This window comes from Labeo rohita, chromosome 11 (genome assembly GCF_022985175.1).
Source record: "Labeo rohita strain BAU-BD-2019 chromosome 11, IGBB_LRoh.1.0, whole genome shotgun sequence".
Classification (NCBI taxonomy): domain Eukaryota; kingdom Metazoa; phylum Chordata; class Actinopteri; order Cypriniformes; family Cyprinidae; genus Labeo; species Labeo rohita.
In genome coordinates, this window is record NC_066879.1 from 21,836,069 (window position 1) to 21,862,145 (window position 26,077).

Here is a 26,077-nt window from a genome sequence, read left to right on the forward strand (position 1 = left end):
AACAAAGTGTGTCATAAAAGAACAATTATTATTATTATTATTATTAAATTGAACAATTGCAAAGAGCAGCAAAGTCGGGTGATGTGTGTACTGCTAGGCATCTTTAGTTTCCTCTTTCTGTGCAATTTTAATGGAAAATATGTGGCTTTTTATTGTCTAAGTCACTTATCAAAAGTTGTTAAAAGTTGCCAAATAAATTTTAAAAATTGCTAAATTTATTGCTAGGTGCTGTTGGAAGAAAAAGTTGCTAGGGTAGTCTGAAAAGTTGCTAAATTTAGCAACAAAATTGCTAGGTTGGCAACACTGGTAATGAAATTGAGGACTTTATGTATTATTAAAGCATTTATATATAGCTGTATAAGATCGTTTTTCTACAAATTCTACAACTTAACCGTTAGGTTACCTAGCAACGGCGTCACGTTCTGCTGCCTCTGAAGTCTGTCCGAAACTGTTTCTAGAGTTTCCTTCGCAGCCTTCGAAGTCACTGGCTGATAAGGCAGCGAGGCATCAAGTCAGCTGACTAGGTTTTCGGACGCAGCCTATAGTAAATATTAAAGAAATTATACAGTTTAAAAGAGTAGACAAAATAAAAACAGTAAATATTAAACAAACATTTGTTGCATAAATTCGTAACAACCTCGCCCAACCTGTTCCCAGTCCGACTGGAGCCCGAGTCTTTTTTCTCTTTTTCCCATTACATTATTTTTCTTTTTGTTTCTTTATAAAGTTAATTTAGAAATGTTTTTGGAACATTTTGTTTGTTAAATTAAGATTTTAAGACGTAACGACCAAACAGACAGAGGCAGGGAGTTGATCACAGCCTATGTTTGTTCAATTTTGCCTTCTCAAATTATCACGACTTGTCTAAAATAAAATCTTATCACAAGGTTATTTTAACATAGTCATAGTAATTACTTTTCCCGGAGTTTTGCAAGCTTTAGCCTATGGTGCGTGTGCGTATGAACGTGGATCTCTTCCAGCAGCTGCGAAGACACTTGCGCTCGCTGCTAAACACGGCCACGGCAGAATAATTGTTGTAGAAACACTCTATTTTATGCTTGTTAGATTGTGTGACGTCACGTGCAGTACTGCCGGTGGCAACCGTCGACCGCGGTGGCTCGGTTGTCACCAAGTGGCGATTGGCTAATATGTTGTTCTGCAAGTGACACAATTACCTGCTCTGTCATTGTGCAGTGACCTGCATGCACAATGACAGTGCAGGTCACTATGTCAAAAAACAAAAAAACAAAAAAAAATCCAAACATTCAAGTAAAACTGCTAAATAATCCCATTGTCATAGAGACAGAAATGTATATTTAATAAAAATGCCACGGAGATGAAAAAACATTTCTCAGGAAGTGTTAAGTGTGACCACAAGGTGGTGCCATTGCACCAAGTAGAAGGGACAAGGTATGGACAATTGGTCAATTCAGTTTTCAGTCATGTGACTGACTAGAAGACCTGGCGGGTAAAACATCCATAGAAATGCATCACAAGCTTGTCAATTTTCAGTCTGTTTCCAATCCACAAATATTTAGATCAGTTCTCCAAAGACATGAACGAAATGAAAATTTTGGCCATTTGCAGTACATATAAAACACCTGCATTTAAAATCACTAAAAACAGCGTGACATTCATTTAAAAACGTTTACAAATTTGAAAACACTTAATGTCTTTAAAACAGTGATATTAAAAGATCAAATTCAGTACACATCTTATTGATGATGCATATACAGGCAAGCAAATGAGTCCAGAATTTGAACGCAATGAGCTAAATGGTCAAGGGAGAAGTCCACTTCCAGAACAACAATTTACAAATAATTTCCTCACCCCCTTGTCATCCAAGATGTTCACGTCTTTCTTTCTTCAGTCGTAAAGAAATAATGTTTTTTGAGGAAAACATTTTAGCATTTTTCTCCATATAATAGACTGGTATGGTGCCCACGATTTTGAACTTCCAAAATGCAGTGTAAATGCAGCTTCAAACGATCCCAAATGCAGTTGTAAACGATCCCAGCCAAGGAAGAAGGGTCTTATCTAGCGAGACGATCGGTTATTTTCATTTAAAAATACAATTTAAATACTTTAGAATCAAACTTGAATGACAGAATTTTCATTTTTGGGTGAACTATCCCTTCAAATATCTCTGTCTTTACTACATTACAAGGTTTGCATTAAGTACTAAAAGTAACTGGTTGTTAGTGGAGGAGGAAAGCCTCGTTTTGCCCTCCATGTGGGCGTTTCTGTAAGGGTGTGACATCACATGAAATCTATGATTAACAAGTTATAATGATAAATACACCATTACCATCAGAGCTTATTCGTACATACCTATGGGTGCGTAAATACAAAATATTTTGCATTAAATACAAAAGATAATAAATAAAGTTATATGAGTCAGTGTAAGGAGCTGGTGTGTGTGTCTACCAGCTGACAGTTTTTTGGGTTATATGGGGATATCCGGTGCGTTTCTGGACAGGCACATTTGTAGCCGCCTCTGTGGTTGATGCAGAGGTGAGAACAGCTGCCATTCTTCAGTTCACACTCGTTAACATCTGACAAATGTAAAAAAAAAGAACACTTGAGCATGAATTCATCTTTCAATTAATACCTACAAAGATTTTTTTATGTGTTTAGTATATACATGCATGTATATTAGAGTCCGTATCTATCTGCTGTGTGCTGACCTTCACACTGGTGTCCATTACGGTGCAGTCTGTATCCTCGAGGGCAGATACATTTGTAATTTCCTGGCAGATTTACACACTTCCACTCACACCTGTGCTGGAGGAGCGCTGTCGCCTCACACTCATTAATGTCTAAAACCATTATTATTAAAACCATTATTTATTATATTTTTACATTTTAATTTGATTTAGTTAAATTGTATTTATTTAATTTTTTTATTTATTTAATTTATTTATTTTTTGCAAGGGGCCAAAAATAAATAAATTATTTTCCGTTAGGGGCCACTAGTGGTACTAAATGACACACTGCAACCTTAAAGGGGTCATCGGATGCTAAGTTCACTTTTACATGTTGTTTGAACATTAATGTGTGTTGGCAGTGTATGTACAAATGTGCGCCTCCTGATCTACATATATCCGTCTATGTTCGTGCAAATCATTCGTGATCCAGCTTCACTTACAGCAGAAGTGAGTATAAGGTTTTTTTTTTTATGAATCTTTGCGATCGCCTTTCCTAATAACGTGGTAGTTAGTTTAGCTGCAGTAAACAGGCTTGTCACTCCACAAAGAGAAGAGAGGGGCGGGGCAAACAGAGCTCTTTAACATTTAAAGCAGCCTTGATCAGAACAGGATGATTTTTGCAGAGCTGATTTTGGCAAGGTAAAAAGGATGTTGTTTTACACCAAAGTATATTACAGACTTTTCATTAAGACCCTAAAGAATCATATCAACTTGTGGAAAATGGGCATCCGATGACCCCTTTAGGAATGATTTTTGTCATTGGCAGTGCATCAGCACACACCAGACTCCGATTCACTCACCAGAGCAGGATGTCCCATCTGAAGAGAGCTGAAACCCTGGATTACAACTGCACCTGTAAGAGCCCAAGGTATTTTGACAGCCTTGCTGGCACAGGTGCAACTCCTCCACACATTCGTCCAAATCTAAAAATACCACAGATAGGCACATGAAAAACTCCTGCACACATTCTTACAAGCATGAACGCATGAATGCAAACATACTGATGAAGAGGAATATATATATTCAAAATATGCAGATGCATTACGAAGTAAACAGATAATTAGATAACAAAATAAAAGGAAACCCAAAAAATGAGAAACCCTTTTGGAAACTATTTTTAGGAGCGTACATTGTGTTTTTCCTTCTTATATGAATGATGGATAACTCTTAAACACCATGTGAACCTCATACACATGCTGTATTTTGTGTTTGAACTCTATACAACAGGCATTTCCTGATATAGGTAAAAAATTCAAAGCCTTGGAGTCATGCAGGCATTCAAGGCTGAACAGACACAACACAGCTGGTTTGAAACCAAAACCATAAATCTATGACACACAGGTCAAGGATGCATAAACAAGCTGTTAACCTGGTGTCAGGACCACCTCATAACAGAAAGAAAGAAAGCTGCCATTCCTAAAGTGGAAAACCTATAATCACTGGAGTCTGCATGTCTAAAGAATGCTACTGCGTGGTTGTATTGCAGTGGTAATGATACCACAGTCAGTAGATAACAACATTAAATGTGCATGCAGTTCCACTCTTACCTCGGCAGGTGCGCTGATCCTCCAGAAGGAGAAATCCTGGTTTACAAAGGCACTGGGCACGATTCTGTTCATTGACATGACAGATCTGAGAACATCCTCCATTGTTTAAGGAGCAAGGCGTCAACTCTGAAATTAAAGGAAATGAGATACAACTAGTAATGATCAAAGCCACTGCACAGGTCTAAAGTTTACATACATCTTGCAGAATTTGCTAAATGTTAATTATTTTACCAAAACAAAATTCCTGTTATTTTTTATTTAGTACTGACCTGAATAAGAGACATAAAAGACGTTTACATATAGTTCACAAGAGAAAATAATAGTTTAATTTATAAAGATGACCCTGTTCAAAAGTTTACATACACTTGATTCTCAATACTGTGTTGTTATCTGAATGATTCACAGCTGTTTTTTGGTTTAGTGATAATTGTTCATGAGTCCCTTGTTCGTCCTGAACAATTAAACTGCCCACTGTTGTATGTATGAAATGTATTTTTGTTTTTTACTTCAGCATTTTTGTGTATTTGAACCCGTTCTAACAATGACTGTATGATTTTGAGATCCATCTTTTCACACCGAGGACAAATGAGAAACTCATATGCAACTATTACAGAAGGTTCAAACGCTCACTGATGCTTCAGAAGTAAACACAATGCATCAAGAGGGTGAAAACTTTCGAACAGAATGAAGATGTGTACATTTTTCTTATTTTGCCTAAATATATATACATTTCATTTAGTACTGCCCTTTAGAAGCTACAGAAAATAATTGTTTCCCAGAAGATTTAAAAAAAAAAAAACAACAACAACTTACATTTACCCTGATCATGCAAAAAGTTTCATGCATTTTGTATGATCCCTCTTATTTTGATAAAATAATTAACATTTTGCAGATTATGCAAGATGTATGTAAACTTTTGACCTCAACTGTCTGTTTTTAACTGCTTGTGAAACCGAAAGTGACTGTCTAAGTGGTCCCTTTCAAATAATATAATTTAATTTACATGGCATGGTTTAGGTTTAGAGAACAGGACATGGTTTGTTCACTGCTGAGAGTGAAATCCCACATCCGCAGTGGCTTATAGATTCTCCGGGTTAATGAATTTACCTTGTGTATACAGGAAACACTTTTGACAATTAAATGATTTTTAAAATTACTTTGTGCTTAACAAAAATAGCCCACTAAAGCACAGCGGTAAACTGAATTTGATTCATTAAGACATTTTTAAGTGCATTTTTATAATAAGATAATAAGTTTAGCAGAACACTTGAGTTCAAAACAGTAATGCCCATCTGTATAAACATATTCCCAGATGTGTCTGATGACGTTTAAAAGAGTTCGAAGGCCCTCTGTGTTAAACATTTCTGCCTGTCACCTGCTTTAAGAACTGATGAGTGGGATATTACACATTTAATATCTACAGGCATATAAGAGGGGAGGGTGGTGACAGGAAAGAGTCAGTATACTACAATAAAAACACCTAAACAGGATTACGAACAATGAATCTGACAATTTTAATGTCTTCTGTGAGAACTTGATTCAACACTGTTAAAGGGACAGTTCACCTTAAAATGAAAATTCGGTCTTTAATTACTCACTCTCATGCTGTTCCAAACCCGTAAGACCTTCGATCATCTTCAGAACATAAATTAAGATATTTTTAATGAAATCCGAGAGCTTTCTGAGCCTGCATAGACAGCAACGCAACTACTACGTTTCCTGGAAAAACGACCTCCCTACATATTTAGATCTAATATGTGTCATATCTCACCTAAGCAGAGAGGTGTTTGGCCACTCCATTGTCCATTGTGTTGACAATAGCTGTAGACGTCACCATTGGTCAGTGTGTATCCAGGGTAACATGCGTACTGTATATAATGCTTATACTGATGCGGGCTGGGATTCTTTATCGACCGAAAGTAGAACGTTCCATGGGAAGGAAACGGAGGATAGGGACAAACTGGACGACGCATCCTGGTTGGAAATCTTGGAAGATCTTTCCATGCTGAAGTATCAAATGCTTGTTTGGAATCACTCTGATTGCTTTTTCCATTTATTTGATGATCATCAGTAACGTTAGTGAAATGGTGGACGTCTGTTGGAGTCGCAAGATGCAGGTCAGACACTAGCTGGGTGGTTGTCGTCAAGACCTCCATGGTAGATGATGTATATCCAGTGGTATCTGGTGGTGGAGATGTCTCCTGGACATCTGGTTTTTGTTCATAGAGTTCTCCGGAGGTAGATGGAGCTGTAGACCCCATAATGGGTGCAAAGGAAACAGACTCATGTTTGGAAACCAATGCAAAACTCTCAGTGGTGACTTTATGAGGGTCTCTGATGAAAGTCTCTGACTGTAGATGAACATCTGTCCCTAACGTGATGATGTTCGGTGCAGATGTAGTTGAGATCCAGTATGAATTATTTTTAATGTATTCTGGTAAAGTCTTAGCAGCTAAAATGACTGATTGATCTATTGTGGACTGATAACCTGTTTTGTTTCTTCTGTATGGCGCTTCAGTAAATGTTTGATCCGTGACCTGTTGAGCGTTCATCGCTGGAATGACGAAGCTGGTTGGTGTGGTGCTCAAAAAAGAGGATTTCTGAAAAGAAGTGGCTAATGAGATCGTGTTGACATTCGCAGACGTCACCGGCATAGATTTCTGCAGATCGGCGTTCCTGATTGGATCTTTGAAGTTTTCAAAGTTGCTGATTGGCTCAGGTCTTCCGCTGTGCTGTGTTTTGTCAAACAATAGAATCTTTGAGGGCTTTTTCTCTACTGGTTTCTCAATATTTTTCTGCTTGAGGTCTGTAAAGTCAAGTTTGATGTGAGGGGCCCCAAGCAACGCTGTTTTTAAAAAAGCATCCTTAGGAGCGGTGATAGCTAGGGTGTTTAAATGGCTATGCAAGTGAACTTTTAGGCTTGGAACATCATGGCTATGTAAAGGCTCTTGCTTCAGATGAAGAACACTCATGATATCAGCCACTGTAAGAACCAAGAAACCATAACGAGCCAAAGCAAACAGACAGGTCAGTTTTACAGGATATCATTGTAGCAGTAATGTAAAAACAATATGGCAAAAAATGGTATATGTTATTAGATCAAACAGTCTTGGCATTTACGCTTGATTCAGATGACATACCCTTGCACACAGGCTTAGTGCCGTTCCAGCTTTTCCCCTTGCAGAAGAGAAGAGCAGATCCAAACAAACTGAATCCAGTGTCACAGCTGAAGAAGGCCAGAGATCTGTCTTTAGAAACCACAGTATTGCCATGCAGGAGATCACCAGGGCTGGGACATCCTGACGCTGGGGGTAAAAATCAACTTATGGTATGGCTATAAGTATCAGCATTATATTAATAATCCTATAAAACAACTTATGAAACCATATACAAATACAATCCAATAAATTAACCATGGAAGTTTATTTTAAACAAGCTTTGTCATTTGTAATTAATTTGCTTCATGCGTTTTTATATACAAACATATGAATTTACTAACCCACACACAGTGGTGGGTCTCTGGCCCACTGTCCAGACACACAGCTGCTAGTACGGTATCCGTGGATCCGGAATCCTGGATTACAGGTGAAGGTAACATACAGTCCTCCGTAACGGAAAAACATACGACCATTTTCCAAGTTCCCAAAACCACTGCAGCCTTTATCAGCAATGCCTAAGTGAAACCCATAAGAAATCATATACATGCACACAGACCAACTTTGAACTCTCAACAATCACAACAACTAAAATTCTTAGTCAATGCAGATTGAAGGTCTAAAAAAAAATCCTTCAATGATTTACCTGTGGCTTAACCTGATAATAATTAATTAATCATGATACTGTACCTGGAGTTTGCATCCAGAGTTGGGACAAAAATACACACAGGAGTGCACCTCTCCAACCAACCATGATTGAGCAAATTCCACCATATAAAAGACGCTTTCGAGATAAAAGAGTGTCAGACCATAGATGAAGATCACTCAGGCAAACTGAACTCTAGAGAGAGGAGTCTTGAGCAGATGGAGTTAAAAGATGAGACAAGAGAGAAGGGAAAGGGAGAAAAAAGGGGAGGAGACACAAAACAGAATAACAGGAGTTTATAACCTCCTGGATACTCTTCTTCAAAACAGGATGAAAACAGAAACAGACGGAATGTTTTTTTTTGTTAAGAGGAGCAACAGCAAGTCAACTCAGATGACTTCAGATAAAAACACTGCATAAAATCCAATAGCATTTTTTTCTTTTATACCTGAGTGAATGCAGATAAGTGTTTCTTTAGTAGTACTACTATACTATTAATACTTTGATTAATAATATTTTCACTGCAAAAAAAATATTTTCCTCCTTAGTATTTTTGTCTTGTTTTCTAGTATAAATATCTAAGAATTCTTGAATCACAATGCATTTACTTGACAAGTAATATGTCTTGTTTTAAGCAAAAACTAAATTTCTTTCAGAAAACAAGCAAAAATATCTGCCAATGGGGTAAGAAAAATAATCTTAAATCAAAGGCTAAACAAGATTATTTTTCTTGCCCCATTGGCAGCTATTTTAGCTTGTTTTAAGCAAAAACTAACACAATTTGGGTCAAAACAAGACATAATATCTTTAGTCATTTTACTTGTCCAGTAAATGCATCCTGACTTAAGATTTTTTAGATATTTATACTAGAAAACAAGACAAAAATAGTAAGGAAGAAAATCATTTTCTGCAGTGTTACAATTTAATTTTACTTTAAGTTTTAGTAATTTCAGTAATTGTCATTTTTTTAATTTGAGTTTTTATATTTTTATTTAATTTTTATTGATTTAGTACTTTAATATGACAATGCAATTCTACATTTAATTTTTAAAATATTTTTAATAATAATAATAATTAATAAATAAATACATTATATATATATTTGATAAAAATAAACACTAAATGTATAAGGTTATTAAATATGATAATATTTATAGCATTTATATGTTGAGAGAAAATTGACCTTTGGAATTCGTATGGTGGAGGCGTAAATTAACATTTTAGGTTTGATAATAAAAGATGTCATGTAAACCACGCACAAGATGAAAACGGCTGTTAATATCAAAGAAATATCTACAACAGAAATGACTCATGACTCAAAGTGAAGTCACAATTACAGGGTTATGTATTGTTGAACAATTATACTGCACTTGTGAATTACAGTACTAAACAATAGCTGTGACTATTTATTCTGTGAATATTTCACTGTATTTAAACAGTTTTTTATTCATTCAGATTACAAATGGCAGGAAGACTGAAAAGTCTTACCTTTATGAAAAATGCAAATCCTGGAGAGTGAAAATGAATAACTTCTTGTCCACAAGTTGTAAAAAAAAAAAAAGATGAAGAGCCAAACATGATTTGTAAATCTGCCTTTTCTGTAATCTGCTCATCCAGAATTAACCCTGCTGCTGCTCTTTGACGTCAAGTTTATGCACCACCCTGAAAGCCTCCAGGAACTCATTAAAATCAATGCTGCCATCCTTGTTAAAGTCTATGCTTCGAGCCATATCGTCAATCGTCTGGTCATTCACAGCCACCCCCAAATGAGAACTGAAGAGCTTCCATGTCTGACGAAACTCCTCAATTGAGATCTGACCTACGTGTGAGGGAGGAGAGTTGGATCATGATTAGCATATAATAACCAGAATTAATCTTAGTGAACACTCAGGAAAGCAGTGGCACTAACCTGAGTGATCCTTATCGATGATGTTAAATATTATCTCTAGGTCAGTTCTATATCTATAAAGAGTTTCAGCCAAGTTTGGTGTTACCTAAAAATAAACAAAAAAATTAAGTTAAGTAGACAATGACAGGAAAGTGTGGGGTGGAACCCGAACTCGGGTCGCCAGAGGTGCAGTTGCACTATATGTCAGTGCTCTAATCGCTATGCTAACAGCACCGACTTAGGTGCAATATTTTTAAAATAAAAGTCAAAATATAAGCAATATCACATAACTACTTAAATATAAACCATAAATGATATATAACCGGAGGAATGGGGTCTCCAGGGCTGATGTCCTCAAAGCAGGATTCATACTCTACATTGCCATCTGCACCAAGACGGGCCAGGCGTGGGCGCAGGGTTCTCCATGGCAGATCCAATCGCAGAACAGACTCCACCACCTGTGCCCACTCGCTAGTGGAGATGCGACCTGCAAGCGGTAGACACAAGAACAATTTTGGTTTAACCTTCCAATTATAAATTACCTGCAAATGCATACCATAATATAATGAAACATAACCTGTGTTGTCTATGTCATACTGTTGAAAGGCAGCCATTAGCTCAGAGCGGTGAGCATACAGCTTTTCCTTTAGAGCCCTGAGTGCTGAACCTTCTGCTACCCGAACCCTAAAACTCACACACACAAACAAATTAATATGGGTGCATGAGAACCTCCATCTAATATGTAACCAGTCACACTGTTCCATATACACTACCAGTCAAAAGTTTTTGAACAGTAATATTTTCTGCTCACAAAATCTACATTTATTTGATCCAAAATACATTTGTATATTGTAAACATATTTGTAAAATTAAATTTTTTATGTATTTGTCACTTTTATTATGCAACTTATTCCTGTGATCAAAGCTAAATAATAACATAATAAATGTTTTTGAGCAGCAAATCAGACTGTTAGAATGATTTCTGAAGAATCACGTCACCGAAATAATGATGCTGAAAAAAAACAAAGGAATAATGAAAACAAATGAATAAATGAAAACAAAGGAATAAATGACATTCTAAAATGTATTCAAATGAAAACAGTTATTTTAAACAGTAAAATATTTCAAAATTTAGATTTTGTTGTGCTTTGGATCAAATAAATGCAGGCTTGGTGAGCAGAAGAGACTTCTTTAAAAAACATTACAAAACTTACTGTTCAAAAACTTTTGACTGGTAATGCATTTAACACCTATTTGTTTTCGAAGGTGTGGCGAGAATACCTTTGATGAAGTGTGAGTTTTCTGGTGCTCCGACTGACTTGATACTGGAAGAAGCGTGGGACCAATTCAGGCCCTAGTTTGACGTACGCCCCACGGTTACTACCCTCTTCATAGTAATTAGATGCAGAGAAAATGGTGATAACCTTGAATAAAAAAAAAAAAAAAAAAATGCTGGTACCAAAAGACGTACAAGTTTAAAAAACTCCTTAAAGGGAACCCTGAGTATTAACACTTCTATGGCTTAATATAACATAAATGATGTCTCTTACTGAAATATGTAATAGAAAACCCATGAAAGATTTAGGTTATTTAAAAAATCCACATCGTTTTATACACATTTTGGACTATGGGGGATTATCATTACTTTGATGACATGAAATGGTTGCGCTCGTTGAGCTACTGGCGCTTCCTGTTGCTACTTTTACCACAGCACAACTCGGAAAATACAATACTGATACGATGCCACATTGTGTGGCTTTTTGTTGTAATTTTCAGCCGAAGGGTAGCAAGAGAAGCAATGTAGGTCTTCGCTGCTTTTCTAGCAATAAGAAGAGAAAAGAATGGGAAGATGCCTGTTGATGGTTATTGTATCAGTATTTTAGTTTTTTTTTTTGCAGTAAAAATAGCAACAGGAAGCATCAGTGAATGCAGCTATTTCATGTCAGCAAAATAACAGCACCCCTTGTAGTCCAAAATATGTATAAAACTATGTGGATTTTTTAAATAACATTAATCTTTCATGGGTTTTCTACTACATATTTCAGTAAGAGAGATCATTTACATTCTATTAAGTCTTAATACCTGGGGTTCCCTTTAAAATCAAAACTGAACTGTTGTGCCCTTTCGTTCTTTAGCTTTGTCTTTATCCTCAACATGCGAGTGTTCCTATAAAAACTGACGTTACTGCAGCTTTACAGGACTGTAAGAAATCTCTGATAACGTTTTTACGACAAAAGCTAAAATGATCATGCTCTGTGCTCCAGTGTTCACCTGTCCACTGTGGCAAAGCTCATAGCCCTCCTGTTTACATTCATGTGATCTGATGAGCAGACAGAGGCCATGTTTCTGCAGTAGAGTCTGAGTCACGTCCGGCCCAAAGTAACAGCCTCCACCGCGAAAAGAGTTCGGACTGCAGCCGTTTTGATTTTTAGGGTCACTCCACAAGATATCAACAACCTGTATTAGACAAATTATGACCATGTGAAATAACACATATTTGCAAAGCATCTGCTTATACTTTTCCATCATTTTAAATGTTTAAGAATTATTAAATGATTTTAAATACTTCCATTGAGATCAGTACAATTATTATTAACTAAATCATTAACTAAAACTTGAAACAGCTGAAACAGGTATAAAGACAGCAAAATGCTTCGGGCCAGAAGTAGAATTTATACTTTGAGCCACAGTATTACGATATTAAGATATTAATTAAGATATTTTTGATAAAATCCAAGAGCTTTCTGACCCTGCATAGACACCAACGCAACTACCACATTCAAGGACCAGAAGGGTATATACTGACTCTAGAAATACGTGGTACTGTGGTTCTCAATGTATTATTTCTAAGCACAAAACCCATGCTCTTTTATAATTCATAAACAACTTTCTGTGAACGTTCACTTGGTTGGTGCAAAAATCTCACATCTCCTGCAATAAAGTGAGTCATATTCTGTACTGGAGGTTTTAGCCAAATGGAGTTCCAAAAGCTATTTGTCACATACTCTTACCGACAAAACGCACAACATTTGTTGGGAACCATTTCAACTCACTTGCTGCCATTCCAGTTCTTCTCTGGGTGGCTCGGGGGGCTCTAAGGAGACGAAGGAGTCCAGGAAAGGCACTTGGAGCACGTCGGTGGGGCTTGGCAGACTGGGGGACGGCGGAGGTCGACGTGGAGTGTTCCGCGACGAGACCCGAGGGGAGCACACGGATGATGAGGAGGATGAAGATGATGAGGAAGAGGAGCAGCTCCCCTGCTTGGTGAGGTGCTTCTTCCTTCTGCGGGAGGCACGACTGGTACGGCCAGAGGAGCAAGGGCTGTCTAACTTGGATCTGCCGCTGTGTCTGCTGCTGCTGCGAGTGCAGGCACGGACGTTGAGATGATCAATGCTACGTTTGGGAAACCTGAGTGCAGACTTAACCTGCAAAGTAGATGCACTTCGTTACTACATAGCTACATAGCTACAAACAAACTATAGATTTAACTTAAAATTATGTTATGTAAAAAGGAAGCCTCCAAATAATAAAAAAAATAAATCTACTTCATATTTCACAACTGTGCTCAGAAAGTCCAAATAAATAAATAAAGAAATGGACATGAATTATAGGTTTAAATGGAAAAAAAATTATGTCAAAAGAAAGAATATACTATAAATCAGGGATGGAAATTAACAAGGGCTTGTGGCAAAAATGCCACCAAAATGAACAAAAACGCCCCAGAAATTCATAACAAATGGACAAAAAAATACCCCTGCACAATTAAACAACGTATTATGTCTGTAGCGATTAAAATTAAATGTGAAAAATAATAAAAAGTGATTTAGATTCGCTCATACTGCTTTAGATTGCTTAGCGCTGTTGTGCAGCATTGAGCTTTATAACCAATCAAACGCATTTCTGTTGAATTTAGGAATGCATTGGCCAATCAGAGGTGCTTCGATTAGTCAGCGTTGAAAACGCACCAATCAGAGGCACTTCTTAGATCACTCGAACACCGGAGCTGTTTGTAAATAATATAAAAGATTAATTACGTAGCTTCAATGATTATAACGGGAGTTTTCGCATAACTTGTGCTAGACTTGGCTAACGTCATGGACCGACATGTTTGTCTGTGAAGCCAGAATGTGATGTGTCCAAAACGAAACAAAAACATTTTATATTGTTTTCTAAATCGATACTAATAATCATTATTACAATATAAAGAGCAATCATCTACAATAATGATTTTTAAAATAATATTGCAGCACTATGAGCTCCTGTTTTTTACATGTAGAATTTAGATACAATTTTAAACAGTCTATTGTTATTGACAAAAGTTTAAAATATTGATTTGATTTGACTTTAAAGACAACATTATGGTTTATTTCTGACCCTGCTGTAAACCCATCCGAAAGTAAATAAAAGACCTACTTTATGCCTTTCAACAGTGCTCAGAAAGTCCAGATCAGTTTTGTCCGATATGCCACCGTGAACAATAAGCACTTTGTTGTCGATGACAGTTGCAAGGGGAAGCAGGCTGAACACATCCTGAAGAAGCTGGAGGATTTCCCTGCCATGAGTCTATTAAAAAAAGCAGAAGTTAATGTGCATATCTTTACTTGTCCAGTAGGTGGCGGTGACATCTAATATTCGTCAGTAAACCTCACAAGCTATTTAAAAAAAAAAAAAAAAAAAAGTTTATATATAGAGTTTTAAGGGTACCTGCTTTAAAGATTGAAAAAATATATATATAAATTTTTAAATGCTATGAAACTTCTGATTTAAAGTGATAGTATACCCCAAAATGAAAATTCTGTCATTAATTACTCACCCAGGGTCAGAAAGTTTTTGGATTTCATCAAAAATATCTTAATTTGTGTTCTGGAAATAAACAAAGGTCTCATGGGTTTGGAACGACATGAGAGTAATGAGTAATTAATGACTATTTTAATTTCTGGGTGAACTATTCCTTTTAAGTTACCTATAATCAAAATATTATTATATAAAGCACATATAAAAATATACCTTATACTTCTGCATGACTTCTTTGGTGAATCCGTATCTGGAAGAACATAAAAAGCTTATACACTAACAATATAAATAATATTTTTAACTCAGTTCGGAACAAAAACATGCTTTCTGAGGGCATCCTACTCATGGTATGCCTAGAAAAACTTTTTTGACTTTTTATTGCTTTATTAAAATTCATGCCTTCAGAATGGGTGATCTAGCATGTTACCTGAGATTCATGATGTGGTCTTCATGGTTGCCTCTGTTAAGATGCATGTGGTCGGGGTAGAGCAGTAGGAAGGCAAACAGAATAATGATAATCTCTGTCGATTTCTTTCCTCGATCCACAAAGTCTCCATTGAATATGTAAGGGTTCTCCGCAGAGGGCAGACCGTTCTGGGTAATAAGGCAATAGATCTTGAATGTAATATGTCACAAGTAATGCCCAAATGGCTATAATGAACCCATTCTTTTGCTTTGCTTAGGTACATTACCCCTGCACCAATATGCTAAAATGTAATTACTAGAAATCATTTTCTATATCTAAACAATCAATCTACATTTACCTTGTAAAATATAAGCAGTAAGTCATCCAGTCTACCATGCAGATCGCCTGTGTGAAAGATACAAAAGCTGTTTATCCTTTCAGGGAATGAAAATCAAATGTTGGAATCTGTGATGAAAATATGCAAACACTTTAAATGGTATAACGCGACCTCTTTTAGAGTATTCCAAGACGGGAATTCAGTTATTCATGCAAGCTTTTCTGTACTAATTGAATCTGGAGCGCTGTTGAGTACGAAATGGTTCAGGTCTGGCTGTGAGGAGCCCATTGAGGTACATTGAAGTGCTTTATGAAGTGCAAAATAAATAAGCACTCATTCATTCATGCAGGCATCGCTATTTTTCCATACAAGCTACCAAAAAATTCACATTTGCTGCTGCAACAAATCTGGGGTGGATTCCACAGTACAAAATACTTGTGTCTCACCACATATAGTTATCTCTTTGGCATAGGATGTCGACAGGTATATGACGTTTGGCATCTGTTTCAAGAACTTCTTTGTTTCATACAGTAGCTGCAGCACATATTTGCCATGAAGAGTCTGAAAATGAGATGTAATCATACATTTGTCACTGGATGCAGTTTCTTTAAGGTGTCATTTGTTAACATTAGTTAATGTATTGTTCGTTCATATTAGATAATACATTTATTACTCTTTGCTAATGTTAGTTAATAAAAATAGTCACTCGTTGTTTGTTCATGTTAGTTCACAGTGCATTAACTAATGCGATTTTAATAATGCCTTAGTAAATGCTAAAATTAATATTAACTAAGATTAATAAATGCTGTAGAAGAATTGTTCATTCTTAGTTCATGTTAACTCATGAACCTTATAAAGTGTTACCTAAATATCAATAGAACTGTACAAAACAAAAATATTTTTATATGGTTTATTAAAAATATTTTATAATTTATAATTGTAAATAGAACTATATATTAAATAAATATAAATATAAATATATAAATATATGGTCTACAAGGTCTACATATACACTACTTTTTACTAAAATTTGAGGTCAGTAAGATTTTTTTTTCTTTTTTTTTTTTAAAGAGTTTAATATGTTTATTCAACAAGAACACATTATATTTATCAAAAGTCACAGTAAAGACATTTATAATTTAAAAAAAATATTAATTAAATGCTGTTTTTTTTTTTTTTACTTTTAATACAAAATACAAAAAAAAATAAAAATAAATTATGGATTACTTAGTACAATTTTCAACATCAATAATAATAACAAATGTTTCTTGAGCAACAAATCAGCATATTAGAATGATTTTTGAAGCATCATGTGCAGTGTTAGGAAAAGTTACTTTTAAAAGTAATGCAGTACAATATTGCATTACTCCCTAAAAAAAGTAACTAGAAAGTAACGCAATTATGGAAAATCTAACTTTTCCACACCTGGGCTGATGAAATAAAAATAAATTAATCACAATAACACTCTGATTTCAGCATTAAATCAAAAAAGTAAAGCAAAAAAAAAAAAAAAAAAAAAAAAAATTTAAATCTTTTTTTTTTTTTTTTTTAAGATTCTTAAAAAGAATTGGACCAACAATGGTCAGCAGAGAGATTAAATACATAAAAGTATATTTGTGTAATTTAACATTTAATTATCACAGTTTTGCGGTATATTCTGAGTATGCATTTAACAGTTTATATTAATTTCTAGGTCTCAATCGAAAAAAAAAAAAAAAAGAAAGCAAAGTAACTCGCATTACTTATTTCAACTATTTCAACTAGTAATGTGTTACTTTACTAGTTACTTGAAAAAGTAATCTGATTACAAATCAAGTTTCCCCCCCAACACTGATCATGTGACACTGAAGACTGAAGTAGCGATGCTGAAAATTCAGATTTCCATCACAAGAACAAGTTACCAAGAACATTAAAATAAACAGTTGTTTTAAATTGCAATCAATTCACTATATTATTTTGTTTACTGTATAAAAGCCTTGGTCAGCACATTTTAAAAATCTTACCAACCTCAGTCTTTTGAGCGTTAGTGTAGCACAATATAAAGACTAATTAAAGTCTGCTAGACAGAGATAAATAATGTACAAGATGATTTTGGTTTTGGCCAGAAGGCTCATATTTGTTCAGACTATTAGTGAAAGTTTTATGGTGTTGTACCTGCTCCTCTTTAAAGGCGCTGAGCAGGGCATTGGTATCAGTCACGCTCAGCGGGAAGGAGAGACGAGGACCGCTGTACGATTCCGGCACGACAATCTGCTCGTACTTCAACTGCCTGACCTCCTCAGTTAGCGGGTCAACCACAGAGTCCAGGAGGTGAGAGATCAAGTCTGGGGGAAAGAGAACATGGCTGCTGTCGTGACTATGTGTGAAGAATAAAAGAAGAACAAAGTGTGACATGCAACTTGATTAACTTGCTATGATTTGGTTTAACTACAAAGCAATGATTAAACAATTCTTTGTTACATGGATGGTGGAACGTGTTTTAAAGGAGAAGGCCACATCCAAAACAAAGATTTACATATAATGTACTGAGCCCCTTGTCATCCAAGATGTTCATGTCTTTCTTTCTTCAGTCGTAAAGAAATTATGCTTTTTGAGGCAAACATTTCAGCATTTTTCTCCATATAATGGACTGATATGGTGCCCCTAATTTCTTTACGACTGAAGAAAGAAAGAAATGAACATCTTGGATGACAAGGTGTTCAGTGAATCTTTATGTTAGAAGTGGACTTTGCCAATAATGAACAAAGCATCGTCTCTGTAATTACAGCTTTTTAGATCATAGAAGTCCAACTAACCTTTTAAAATGAAGTAGAAAATGCAAAATCATAACAACATTAACCTTTTTTCTTCATCAACACATCATGTGAGAATTATCCATTAGTAAAAACAGCAGCCTGATAAAATAATGTAAATGTGAATCACAAAACACTCTGCGACATCAAAAGGTTTGTGTTATTGTTAAGCAACGCTGTGCATGTGACAAGATGAGCACACGGGAACACGAATACAGGCGGACAGGCGTATCTGTTCCAGTTTTCAGTTATTAAATAAATGATTAATTCTCAACCTGGAGTCTACTATGAAAGGCCTATTTTGATTGCCCATCAAAATACCCAACACACAGTGCCATAACACAATGTAGCATACTTCAATTTGCATAGCGTCTGGCCCTGCACAGGGATTTGAGGAGTGCTGACCCATTGTGTCATTCTTGAAAATGTAAATTTGCAGTGTTTTCATGAATTTATGCAGAGAGAGTTGAATTTCAGGAACAGATGTTTGTATTGAAGAGAAAGCAAATGCAACATTATTTTTTCTTGCCTTGATTTAGACAATATCTGCCGGATATCATTCCCTGCTTCCCTAGATTGCTAGTGATAAACAAGTAATATTAAGCTCCATTTGGTTTCAAGAAACGGGAAGGATATTTTTACATTTTTGTAGTCTGTGATGCTGTGGCAGTTCGTAAATGAGAGAAACTGGAAAAAAACAATAATCAGGCAATTTTAAATAATACTTTTATTTATCAAGGATGCACTGAATTGATCAAAAGTGTTGCAAATGTTATAAAACACTGTTTTTTAGCCTTCTAATCATTAAAGAATCCTGGAAAAAGGGTCACACTTTCCACAAAAACATGAAGAGAAGCACAGCTATTTTTAACAATGATTGCTGCAAATTCAACTATGCCACCACAGGAATAATCAAGAATAATTTATGTTTTAATAAATAATAGAATAATAGAAATAATAGAATAATATTCTGATTTGCTCCTCAAAAAACATTAATTATTATTATTATGTTGAAAACAGCTGAGTTTAATTTTTTCAGGTTTCTTTGATGAATAGAAAGTTCAGAACAGCATTTATCTGAAATAGAAATATTTAGTAGAATCATAAATGTCTGTATCATCACTTTTGATCAATTTAAAACATCCTTGCTAAATAAAAGTATTAATTTCTATAATTTATAATTAAACTGACTAAAAGCTTTTGAATGGTATAGTGTATAATGTTTTTAAAAGCTTTTTATTTACAATAAATGCTGATCTTTGCAACTTTCCATCATTAAAGAATCCTGTTTTAAATATTGATAACAATAATATTAATAATAACATAATGTTTCTTGAACATGTGACAATGAAGACTGAAGTAATGATGCTGAAAATTTTGCTTTGATCACAGAAATAAATTGCATTTTTAATATATATAATTAGAAAAAGTAAAAAAAAAAAGTTGCTTTTTAAACAATAAAAATATTTAAAAAATTTACTACTTTGCTGTACTTTGGATAAAATAAATGCAGGCTTGGTGAGCAGTAAAATCTTACTGTTCAAAAACCAATAACCATTCTGTTAGCAATATTAAATAATACTTACTTATTAAGGATGCATTTAATTGATCAAACCTGACAGTAAAGATGGATTTCTCATTTCTATGTTAAATGTTCTTATTTTCTATATTAAATAAATGCTGTTTCTCCAACTTTCTGTCAAAAAAAAAAAAAAAGGAAAAAGAAAATGCATCACACTTCCAACAGAAACATGAAGTAGCACAGCTGTTTTCAACACTGACTGCTGAAAATTCAAGTGTTTTTCAAGTGTCTGCTCAAAATTTATGTTTTAACATATAATAGATATTAGTATATATCATATATACTACATACACAGATGTTAATAATAACACAAATATTAATAGTAATTTTAATGTAATAATATTTAACAATACTACATTTTTACTGTATTTGTGATCAATTAAATGCAGCCTTGATAACCATGACAGAATATGTTAAGAAAATAAAAAACTCAACTATAGCTGTGACTGCAGAGCTTTCTATAATAAATATGGAGATACACTTTACCATAATATAATAACATGCTTCCTAATTGCCATCAGGCAAAGATTCTGGAGCCACAGAAACAAGCAGCTGAAGCTGAAAACCATCCAATCCAAGCCCAAGATACATGATTACCTGACAAGACCAGTCATGTGCACTTGCGGCCCACTCAATAGGAACTGATTAAACACAGCCTTCCCCAAGGAAAGCCAATTTTACGTCCGCACAGGCTGAAGCAACAAACCTCAATGTGAAGAATATAAAATTGGGTAAAACAGTGTTGTAGTGTTTACACTATTCTATGAACAGCCTCTCTCTAGATTTTCCTGCTGCATTCTCTGTGATCTCAATTGAGTTTCTACTTGACTAAAGACGGGACTAATTGTCTTCTGTAATTCTGCACTTTGGACAGCTGCCTGTGGAGGCTGGTTGCTGCATTTCTGGCTCTCTCTGCATTACCACCATTCAAAATGGGATCTCCCAACGTTGCTAAGCAACTGTGTTTCCATATAGCGTTTTTTTGGAATCACTGAAAGGATAGGTGTGCAACACTCCAGAGGGAAATCGTTTGATGCAAAATCACAAGTGCTAGGGGCTTTCCAAATGTGTGCTTAGGGACAGCCAAATTCAGATGATAATGTAATAAAAATCACTAAATAAAATGATATTTAGCCATTTTAAACCAAAATAGCCTGACAAACTACCATTTGAAGTAGTTCATTATTTTTGCGATTCAATTCGGCATTGCAAAAACGACACACTTTACCTTAAAGAAGCCTTTGTATCTTTGAATCTGACTCATTTATTACCTGGTCCATTCCCATTCATCTGTGTGAAGTTGTCCAACATGAAACTGAAGAAACTGGAGAGCTATAAAAATTCAAACTTGTGTAAAAATGAATGTCCAATCATTCTGTAGAATCAAGTTTAAAATGTCATTACAAGTTTATTAAGAGAAAGATCTGTATACCTGTAGCTGGTCCTGTTCCCCTGCATACTCAATGGACTGAAAGATGTTCCACGTATAGCGTCTTCTCATCTCCAGACGAGCAACATAGCGTCTGTACCAACGCTGGATCAGTATGGCAGCTTTTATGGCTAAATATGTTTGAAACACACAAAGAATGCAAGTGGCTGGTGTAAACAGAATCCTTGAAGCCTGTAACCACAGTTCTGAGACAAAAACTAATTGAAGAAAAGAGAAATGCAGGCAATGAGGGTTTTCAGTGCACTAAATATGCATACTTCCCTACTTAGTATGCAAAAAGCAGCAATATGTCCACATCCGAAATTGCATACACAGGCAAAAAAACAGTAGTTTTAGTCCAAATTCACTGTACTCATACAATAAGACTTGCTACTTCTGACGAGATTCCAAAGTTTGCATACAATGAACACTTTGCTATCCCATGAGGCCATGGAAGAAGATTTGTGAATCGACACAACTGGCACTGGTAGCTCACATGATAATGACAACATGGTGAATGTAGTACATCTGGGTCATTCCGTGTCAAATTAAACAAATTTCAGAAACCCTGGCTCAAATGTTTTAATTTTGCTAATATTTTTTCCGAAGAAAGATAAACGTGTATAGTGATGAAAGCCAAAATATTAAATTTAATGGGTGAATATTTACTGAGTAATCCCTTATTTTATAGAGGGGAGTCAAAAATGACAATTTTCAACTGAGATTTAAAGCCAAATTACATTAAAACTTCCTTCAAAAAGATGGCAGCATCATAATCTTATATTTACACAGAGATTGGTAGGTCTCTTAGTAAAATCTATTGACTTTAGCCATCTTTGTTATATTATGTGCCATAAAAAAAAAAATAAATAAATAAATAAATAGGGCAAACGACCATGTTTGCATACCTATAACTCAAAAATTAATAAAGATATTTTAATGTCCTTTTACATATTGGGTCTCAAAAAAACCTTCCTTTTGGCATCTACAATGGCCCTACAATGTTCAGTTCCAGAGATACTGGAATTTCAATATGGCACCGGGGAAAATTGTTAAATTGTAATAGTCAAGTTCTTGGGCTTCTCATCTTTATTTATGAAGCAGAAATGTCTGTGCAAAGAAATAACAGAATAATTGCAAACACATATTACAGAGGGTAACAGATGTAGTAGTTTCATAAAAATACATTTGAATACCAAGCTGAAAATTGTGAAGATGCATCCTAATGGCTTTTGCTGCCACTATTATAAAACAGACCTGATATTTCAGTGCTGTTTTGATATTCATAATGAAGTAAAATGGGATTACGCATTTTCTTTTTTTCAAGGAGAACTCCACTTCCAGAACAACAATTTACAAATAATTACTCACCCCCCTTGTCATCCAAGATGTGGGGTGAGTAATTATTTGTCTTTCTGTCTTCAGTCGTAAAGAAATTATGTTTTTTGAGGAAAGCATTTCAGGATTTTTCTGCATATAATGGACTTCATTGGTGCTTGATTTGATCTTCCAAAATGCAGTGTAAATGTAGCTTTTAAGGGGTCTAAATGATCCCAGCCGAGGAAGAAGGGTCTTATCTAGTGAAACGATTGGTCATTGTTTTCGGAAAATAAAAACTTGTGTACTTTTTAAGCACAAAAGCTTGTGTAGCACAGGCTCTGGGATGCGCGTCCACGGGTCGTTCTTGAATGATTTGTTCATTTTGAACGAATCTTTAATGTGACTCGGGAAGAATACAGATCCTATTAGGTTCTGTACTGGAATTAGTTCATCTGTTTCGAGTGTTCGGGTTTTTCCGAGTCATTCGTTCATCTTATGCGGCTGTCACGTGATGCTGATTTTGCTAAAATGAATGAAATGACTCGAAAAAAAGATTCCTTCATTTTGCTGAACGAGACTCAAAGGTCCGAGTCGCTAAAATGATCCGAACTTCCCATTACTACTACGAATCACGTCTTCGAATCATCCCAAGTTCATTGTCTGTGTACTCTGGTACAAAACGGTAGAGTATGTCGAAAAACTCCATCTTATTTTCTCCTAATACTTCAGAATCGTCCCACATCGTTGTACCTTTTTGTTTGTAAACAGCATTTGACTTACTTGCACTTTCTTAGTCTTTGCGCGTTCACTTTTGGCGGGTCTGTGGTTCCCCCTACGTTCTGCATGACCTTTCGACATGATTCAATAGTACGTGAACGCGCATCCCAGAGCCTGTGCTACACAAGCTTTTGTGCTTAAAAAGTATACACATTTTTATTTTCCAAAAAAAATCAGTTCAGTAAAATTGTACACATTTTCATTGGTCAAAAACCCAATGTGGGTCAATTTTGCTAAAATATGATGCTTCTTTTCTTTCAAAGAGGAATGTTTGAAGAGCAAATAATGTTGAAACTAGAAATGTATCTCATTTCCTTCTTTCAAAACTGCATTGAATATACAACTGAGTGCCATCTGAGTCTCTCACAATCTTCAATTTGGGGATCTCAACGAGGCTCCATTTTCAGATTACTCAGTAAATATTCTTCCATGACATTTAATATTTTGGCTTTCATCACTATACATGTCTGTCTTTCTTCTGAAAAAAATATTAGCAAAATCAAAAATTTGACCCGGGGACCTGTGGTTGAGTTGACATGGAATAACCCATCTGTATTTCATTCACACTACACACACATTACCTATATAGAACTTACTTTTTAGCCGACACAATTTAATTACTTATCCAAACGAAGTACCAACTCAGACAGTATGCAATTTCAGACACAGCCGCTGTCTAAATATGCAGTATTCATGAAACAAGACCTGGAACGACCTACTACATCCTCTGAGAACGTACAACCATTAGACACTTTGCTATCTCATTAGGCTACAGAAGCTGCAAAGCTGTCAGATTAAACAAGTGAAATAAATAAATACATAATGAGACATATTTATAAGTGTAGGTGCTTGGTATAAAGAAGGTTGCTCGTAACGGTTAAATTTTACTTAACACCTGAGTAAATTATTTTTGGGAACATGAGTCAAAAGACAACGCCTACATGGCAACAATGTAGAATTTCTAGGAAATATCTGCACATATACAGAGAAATTAAACACGAAAGATTAAAACCAGTTCATTTTAGGACAGTACCACAGCAACCCTTTAAAGATGTACAGTTACTGCTACATCTAATTCCCATTTGTCTCATCAAAATCACGTTACCATGTTAACAACTTGCTTTAATGCGCATACAACTGGTACAGGGACACTTGCATCTTTTCCAGAACACTTGAGTGTGCTAAAAATACACCTTGTCTCAGGAGGTCAATATCACAGGTGCTAATTAAAGAAGTGCTAAGGCAGTAAAGAAGAAAGAACAGAATACTTAAGAGACAAGGCTTTGCCCAAGAGTACATATTCATACAGAAAAAATCACACCATATTAAAAATATGGTAAACCATCTACAGTAGTTTGTACTTTTAAAGTAAATCTACATTGGTGAGACTGTGCCTTCATGCCAACTAGTACTTCTCTATAGCCACAAATGGGACACAAACAGTGATGACAGATGCTGAAGAAAGTGCCTTACTCAGAGCTGGGCTGGGCTGCTTGATGGAGCCATCTGTGTGAGAGGTGATTAAATTAAATTGAATAATTTAAGTAACACCTTAGGGGTGGGAAAAAATGAAAAAAGATAGAAATGGGGACTAAATGCAGTGCAAGCACTGCCATATTTTCAACAAATAAATAATTCAAAGCTTGCAAAACCAGGGTTGTTGCAAAGGGGAGAGGACAAAGAGGTTAAACAATTTTGCAAATCACATTAAAGCATTACAGATAAAGAATCAACATTTACCCGTTTCCGAGGGGCGTGTTTGGTTTTCAACGGCAATGGATGTGCCACATCCCATGATGGAACTGCTTGCTTCTAGTCATGAATATCTGAAGTTCTTGGTCTTCTCATCTTCGTTTACGAAGCAAAAATGTCTGTGCAAAGAAATAACAAAATAATTGCTCCAAAAATATCTTAAATTTAATCAAGACTGCAAACACATATTCAGGACAGAAGGTAACAGATGTAGTAGTTTCATAAAAATACATTTGAATACAAGCTGAAAATTGTAGAGATGCATCCTAATGGCTTCTGTTGCCACTATTATAAAAAAGACCTGATAATTCAGTGCTGTTTTGATATTCATAATGAAGCGAAATGGGATTAGAAAAAAGCAGTACTGCTTAAAATTAATCCTGCAACACAATAATGTGTCTCTGTAGAATAAAGCAACAAAAGATACTTACTGCAAATGACGCTGGACTTTAATCTGTGCCCTAAAGAGCCTTTCAAAAGACCCTTTTAACAGCGATCAATCTCTGAGAGGGGACACAGGGAGAGAGGTGTACTGTTGATTGAAGGCGTGAAGCATGATAATAATAATAATAATAATAATGTGTCTTTGTAGTTTAAATATGTTGCGCCAACTTCTGTTACCTCAGACATAATTTTTCATAATTTTTAAGTCGCATGAAACTCTTAAAGATGCATTTAAAATACACGGTCTTTGTTCCTTAAAGACAAAAACTGCAGAACAAACACGTATAATCAGGCGTGCAACACAAACAAAACACAGCGTATTGGAAACGAGATGCACAAGTTACCTTTCCGTTGTCCATCTTTCAGTACGACACGCGAATACGTTGAGAAATTAGAGTTGGATAAAAAGTAGATGATGAAAAATCAAACACTCATTTCCAAAAGTGCAGTGATGCGATAGATAAACACCACAGGTGTCAGATGAGGCTAGCTTGCATGAA

General features: G+C 35.4%; 2 protein-coding genes across 4 annotated transcripts; both read right to left on the reverse strand.

The window, feature by feature from the left end:
* Positions 1-1,297: 1,297 nt before the first annotated feature.
* Positions 1,298-9,642, reverse strand: si:dkey-163f14.6 (uncharacterized). 2 transcript variants are annotated; one of them, XM_051122060.1, is made up of 9 exons: positions 9,545-9,642; positions 8,101-8,265; positions 7,755-7,928; positions 7,396-7,560; positions 6,027-7,238; positions 4,256-4,381; positions 3,509-3,631; positions 2,688-2,819; positions 1,298-2,555 (listed from the first exon to the last, which is right to left on the reverse strand). In XM_051122060.1, the coding sequence occupies exons 2-9, from the start codon at positions 8,162-8,164 to the stop codon at positions 2,398-2,400; spliced, it is 2,154 nt and encodes a 717-aa protein (XP_050978017.1). In that variant the 5' UTR covers positions 8,165-8,265; positions 9,545-9,642; the 3' UTR covers positions 1,298-2,397. The 2 variants fall into 2 exon arrangements, with proteins under 2 accessions (XP_050978017.1, XP_050978018.1); XM_051122061.1 differs by lacking the exon at positions 9,545-9,642 and having other exon boundaries at positions 7,755-7,829.
* ppef1 (protein phosphatase, EF-hand calcium binding domain 1) lies at positions 9,616-26,077 on the reverse strand. Of its 2 annotated transcripts, XM_051122058.1 has the most exons (19): positions 25,922-26,077; positions 25,565-25,636; positions 25,122-25,252; positions 24,855-24,887; positions 21,288-21,415; positions 21,127-21,187; positions 17,636-17,805; positions 15,928-16,042; positions 15,503-15,549; positions 15,166-15,332; positions 14,952-14,988; positions 14,358-14,507; positions 12,998-13,369; positions 12,216-12,401; positions 11,226-11,368; positions 10,522-10,628; positions 10,268-10,431; positions 9,966-10,050; positions 9,616-9,875 (listed from the first exon to the last, which is right to left on the reverse strand). In XM_051122058.1, the coding sequence occupies exons 3-19, from the start codon at positions 25,174-25,176 to the stop codon at positions 9,676-9,678; spliced, it is 2,220 nt and encodes a 739-aa protein (XP_050978015.1). In that variant the 5' UTR covers positions 25,177-25,252; positions 25,565-25,636; positions 25,922-26,077; the 3' UTR covers positions 9,616-9,675. The 2 variants fall into 2 exon arrangements, with proteins under 2 accessions (XP_050978015.1, XP_050978016.1); XM_051122059.1 differs by lacking the exon at positions 24,855-24,887.

What these genes read in the sequence shown, in the direction of transcription:
- si:dkey-163f14.6 (XM_051122060.1), bottom strand. Translation starts at nt 8,164, where the DNA reads ATGGTTGGTTGGAGAGGTGCACTCCTGTGTGTATTTTTGTCCCAACTC. An exon ending in CACTAAGCCTGTGTGCAAGG is followed by an intron (nt 7,239 to 7,395) that starts GTATGTCATCTG and finishes TGGTTCTTACAG; the next exon opens with TGGCTGATATCATGAGTGTT. An exon ending in GGATCAGCGCACCTGCCGAG is followed by an intron (nt 3,632 to 4,255) that starts GTAAGAGTGGAA and finishes TGGTATTTTTAG; the next exon opens with ATTTGGACGAATGTGTGGAG.
- ppef1 (XM_051122058.1), bottom strand. Translation starts at nt 25,176, where the DNA reads ATGGGATGTGGCACATCCATTGCCGTTGAAAACCAAACACGCCCCTCG. An exon ending in AAGTCATGCAGAAGTATAAG is followed by an intron (nt 14,508 to 14,951) that starts GTATATTTTTAT and finishes TTTTTTTAATAG; the next exon opens with ACTCATGGCAGGGAAATCCT. An exon ending in AGCTTTGCCACAGTGGACAG is followed by an intron (nt 11,369 to 12,215) that starts GTGAACACTGGA and finishes TTTTTATTCAAG; the next exon opens with GTTATCACCATTTTCTCTGC.